Source organism: Motacilla alba, chromosome 7, assembly GCF_015832195.1.
Source record: "Motacilla alba alba isolate MOTALB_02 chromosome 7, Motacilla_alba_V1.0_pri, whole genome shotgun sequence".
NCBI lineage: Eukaryota > Metazoa > Chordata > Aves > Passeriformes > Motacillidae > Motacilla > Motacilla alba.
In genome coordinates, this window is record NC_052022.1 from 14,691,849 (window position 1) to 14,696,990 (window position 5,142).

The following is a 5,142-nucleotide window of genomic DNA, read 5'->3' on the forward strand; positions in this document are numbered from 1 at the left end:
CAGAAGAAAAAACAGTCTCTGCTGCTCCTTGTGCCTGAGGAACAAGTCAGCCTGCACTGGCCTGCTTGGAGTAACCTCTGCATCTCCCACTACAACCCATCCAGAAATGTATCTGCTGGGGATAGAGGGATGAACATCAAGTTCAAAGTGCCTGCAGGGCAGGAGGAGGACAATAACTGTTAGATCAAGAAACTTTTCTCTAACAAGACTGGGAGGACAGAGGCCAGATCCAGATGCACCCTGGTCCTTGCCTCTGTTCTGGGATAAGTGAGTCTCTGGTCTGGCTGTGGGGACCTTGATCTGATGTTTGTTTAGCCTAATCGCCAGGTGAGAAGAATCTTACACAGCTCCTCTGTCAGTCTGTCTCATCCCTCTTTCCTAAGGGATCTTTGTCTCTTTGGATGCTTTTCATCCACAGTTGGCAAAGGATGATGCATTTCAGGGACATTTGTCCTTCTGGTTCATTAAAATTGGCTTCCTGGTTCCCTGGGGACAGAGGTTCAGCCCTCACCCTGGAATACTGGAGTAACACTGCTGGTGCAGCATAGGTCCTGGGGGAGTTTGAGTACAGAATCCTATGGATTTTGCCTGAATCTAAACTAGTGCCAGATCACCAGAGAAACCCCAGCTCTGCCAGTGCTGGGGCTTTGGGCTGGGTGACCTGGGAAGTGGTTTGTTTTGTCTTTCTCTTGACTCTGGCACGTGTCCTGTCCCTCTCCATGCAGTGCAAGATGTCGGTGAATGGGCAGCGTGGCGAGTGCTGGTGCGTGGACCCCATCCATGGGAAGGTGATCCAGGGTGCACCCACCATCCGCGGGGACCCCGAGTGCCACCTCTTCTATACAGCCCATGAGCAGGAGGACCGGGGAGCACATGCCCTGCGGAGCCAGTAGACAGATGTGATCTTGCTGGCTGGAGGTGGCTCACCGTGGCCCCAGTGCTGGATTTTACATGGGTTTCAGCGTGTCTCTTTAGGCTCTGGAAGAGACTGGGTGCTGCCCTCCTTCCTCAGCTGCCTGGTTCCTGGGGAGGGGAGGGATAAGGGGAGGGGAAGGTGGTGGGGGGTTTGCAAGGAGAAGGGACTGCTTTCTTAGTCTTTCACCCAACATAAACCAGAGAACTGGTCTTTTTAGCTCCTCGCCCTGCAGCCCTGCCCTCCCTGCTGCTTTGCGGCATCTTTCTGCACCCTCCAGCACAGAGTGCCATGTGCTCCCTGACCCCTCCCAGGGGACAAAATCCCTTGCTATGAGTGGGAGAGGGTAAAAAAACTGAAAGAGCCTCTTTCCCCTCTTTTTCTCTCTTCCCCAAGACCAAAGACTGTAAATAGTGTCACCTGCCTCTTGTGTCCTGCCAGTCAGTCTCTTGTGCCCCAGCCCAGCCATCAGTCCTGGCATGGGATGTGGTGTGGGAGGGAAGAAAGGAAGAAAGACCCTGGATTCCCAGCTTGAACATATCACCACAGTTGGGATGTGTTCCCCAAGGAAGCAGCAGTGAGGGAAAGGGCTAAAGGTGAGACAGCTGCCACCTTGCCCCCTAACAACACTCTTGGGTGCTTCCTTTGCTTGTGCTGGGGCACAGCCAGCTCCACAGGGGCCTGGCTTCAGCTACTGGTGTGGGAGCATGGGGCCTTTGGGTGATAGCAAAGCTAAATGCTTGTTTTTCCAAGGGATTTGAAGGGCTTTTGCACAGTATTTCTTATAGGATCAGCTTATGCTGAGGGAGCTAAAATGAACTTGCCGAGGCTGGGTGGAAGGATGCGTGTGTAGATTTAGGATAACAAGCCAGGGAATGTCTCTTTCTCTCATTCATTTTTTCTTTATTTCTAGATAGGAAAAAACAAAACAAAACATCTAAAACCTGCGTTCCCAAGCAGCTGCCCTTGTCCCTCCATTTTTGCTTGGGACTGAAGTGAGCATCTGTTATTCAGCACATAACTTTTTCTTTTTGTAAGTAAATTACAGTATGTATCTTGCTTTGTAAAGGCCCTCACTCACACACATACAAACACACACACACACACACACACACACACATACACACTCTCACACTCCTCTGCCCACATACACATTTGTATAGATGAAATCCACATGATTCCAGGTGCTCTGAGAGGTTTTGTGCTGGACATGCTGAGGAGAGATGTGTCTCTGCTGTTAATTCACCTGTTGATTTCTTTCTGTACAGAACACACTGATGCTGAGAATAAATAACTTCCCCATTGCCTAAGCAAGGAGGTTTTATTATTATTTTCTTCCTTTTTTTTTTTTTTTTTTTAAATATGGATGTCCTTATTAGAGCAATTTCAAAAACCCTCTCCTTGGAGTAAAAGTCTCGGGCTTTTCTTAAATGGTTCGTTGTTTCTTGTCTCCCTTCTTGGACCCACGTTTCAGATCTGAAGTGTGAAGGACACAGGTGGGCTTTGTTAAATTAGGGCCCTTGTGCCTTTGCAGGGGTTTGGATGTGGCAGTGGAGGAGACTGGGGAAGACCCCCTTTGGAAAGGCAGGGATGGGAATATGTGGATGTGTATGAATGGGAGCAAATGAAAGAAGAAAACACACCTCCATGCAAAACCAAGTAACTGTAAAAATGATGCTACCTGTTTTCTGTTAACATCTGAGGGTGTTCTGCTTTTTCATATAAAACTTGCACATGCTGGCTCTCACCTGCAGTTTGTACTTTATTTTGTTTAGGAATAGGGAAGTTTTCTTATTTGTTTGTTTGCCTTCTTCCCTTTTAAGAAAGCCAAGCTACATAAAGTTGTAATAAATTAAATTGGATGCCAGAAAACTGTTGTCTTTCCCCTCCCCAGTGCTCGCAGGACATTTCTTTGCCTGATGCATCACACACAGATTTGTCCCTATTCATCCTTTGTCCATGGCCGACAGGCAGTAACGGGAGCTGAGCTTTTCATTGTTACTGGCCTTGGTTATGTGGGCAGGGAGGAATTGGTGTTTTTCCTCCTTTGCCTGGCTATATCCCTGCTACACACATGGGTCCTTGTGAATCTGTTGGGAAGTGCAGGGAGGTACAGGCTCTGTGTGTGACCAGAGTTTGGCTGAGCTGCTCCTCTCACATGGCTGTGGAGAGAGTTCCTGCACCTTCTCCCAAGGTGGGAAGGGCTGCCAGAGGGAGTGTGACAGCAGAGCTTGGTGTTTTGGCATCACAGAGAGGCAAATAATAATAAAAAAAAAAACAAAAAAAACCCCAAAAAAACCCACACTACATTCAATTAAAATTGCAACGTTGAAGGAGAGGCTCTTTGCTGGCCCTAACATCCTGCATCCAGCTGGCTGTGTTTTCCCTTTGGACTCCCCAAAGGGAGGCAGAACCACTGGGCTTCTTCCCCTTCTGTTTTCTTCTACCCCCTGCCACGAGTTTCAGACTGACACGTTGAGGGGCTTGCCAGTGCTGAGGAGCACCCGCAAAGTCTATGGGGGCAGGAGGCAGTGAGTGCAGGGGGCTGCAGGGGAGGGGAAGGAGCACAGGCATGATGGAGGGTGGGATGTAGGCTGAAGAACATGGGAAAAGTAGCAAAATTACTGTCCTGTTCGGTGCCTCTGGGATGAGCTGGAGGTGGCTCAGGTGCTGCCATGGGGGGGAATGCTGAGTAGCAGGGTGGGGCACAAGGGTGCTCCCTGCCAGGTGCTGCCCAAAGAGGGCTGGGGGTGACAGAGGTGCCCAGAGCCCAGCAGTGCCTGGGGCCACCCTCGCGTTCAAGGGCTGGAGGGGAACAAACTCGGATCTGTGTGTGACACCTTCCACTCGAGCAGGCTGCTGCTCCAGGCCTCATCTACCCTGGCCTTGAACACTCCCACAGCTGAGCCGTCCACAACTTCTCTGCCCAGCCTGTTCCAACGCCTCATCATCCTCATGGCGAAGAATTTCTTCTAGTATTTTTAGTATAAAAACCTGTACAATGGTACAATATAAACAATGATATTTAATATAAAGAACATCCTTAGTGTAAAAATGTATGACCGTATCTGTGTATAACTGTAGCTACTTATACACGTGTATACAGCTCCAGCTGTCCCTAATTAGGGATGTGATTTATCAGCCCGTAGCTGAAGGCAGCGCGAACTTTTTGCTTGGAAAGCTCCATTCCAGGGCCTCGGCGGCTGGAAGCGGCCGCAGCCCGGCTGGGCCCGGCCGGGCCCTGAGGGTAAGGCGGGCGGGGCGTGGCGTCGCCTGGCGGCGGCTGCGGCGCCGCGCGGCTCCTGCCCCCTGTGCTGCCCGAGGGGGTCGGGCTCGGCCGTGTGGGGTGTCCGGGAGGAACGGGGTGTCCATCGGGAACAGGGTGTCCCTCAGGGACAGGGCGGCTGTGCCAGCTCCACGTGCTGCAAGATGGCTGCGGGATGCATTGTTAGCGCAGCCCTAGCAACCCGCGGTCCCCAGTGCAGGGGCAAAGCAAAGGGGATGATTTCCCCTCCCGCCCCGCTCCGGGCTCACGGGTGATGCTGGCAGGTGAATGGAGGGGAGGAGGTGCACAAGAGGAAGGAGATCGGGGGGAGTGGGAGAATGAAGGGTGATGGCTCCTGGGCGGTGGGACAGGGTCAGATCCAGCACCGGGGAGGGCAGCGGGGTGAGCCACCAAGAGCTACCACAGAGCGTTGGAGGACCAAGGCCTGGCTGGGCTGAGCAGCTCCAGGGATGTTCCTGCCGCTGGGACATTGGGGCAAATCTTCCAGCAACCCCAAGAGGTCTGGGACTCAAACAGTTTGTCTGCTCCCAAGCTGTGGAGCTCAGTTTGAGATAGCATTTAGGGGCTTAACATCACTGATTGCTAGGTACTTTGCCCTGGTAAACTGGTTGAATGTGTGTGCTGTGCCCCACTGCCACATCCATGCAAAGAAAATTCTAAAAAAAAAAAAAAGAGAAAAAAAAAAGAAAAAAATTGTAGCTCTGGTTGCAGGAAGCTGTAAAGTTAAGCTTGCACTCAAGTAGCAGATTGTTCTAGTATCAAAAGCTCCCCTAAAGCATCGACACCATTTTACCCCATGCCCTGTACCTCCCTGAGCACCCTTGTGGAGCTGGCTGAGCACCCCAAGGGACCCAACACAGGCGGCTGTGGGATGCTTGGGACTGGATCAGCAGCTCACTGGCAGGCCCTGTACACAGATGCTCCATGAGGGTCAGGCACGAGC

The 5,142-nt window shown here is 51.6% G+C and overlaps 1 protein-coding gene across 1 annotated transcript in view; it reads left to right on the top strand.

Moving 5' to 3' along the window:
• IGFBP2 (insulin like growth factor binding protein 2) overlaps positions 1-2,660 on the top strand; it is a 57,427-nt gene extending 54,767 nt beyond the window's left edge. The window contains exon 4 of the mRNA XM_038142405.1: positions 726-2,660. Coding sequence (XP_037998333.1) covers positions 726-893 — 168 coding nt within the window. The 3' untranslated portion in view covers positions 894-2,660. The remainder of the gene's footprint in view (positions 1-725) is intronic.
• Positions 2,661-5,142: the final 2,482 nt, after the last annotated feature.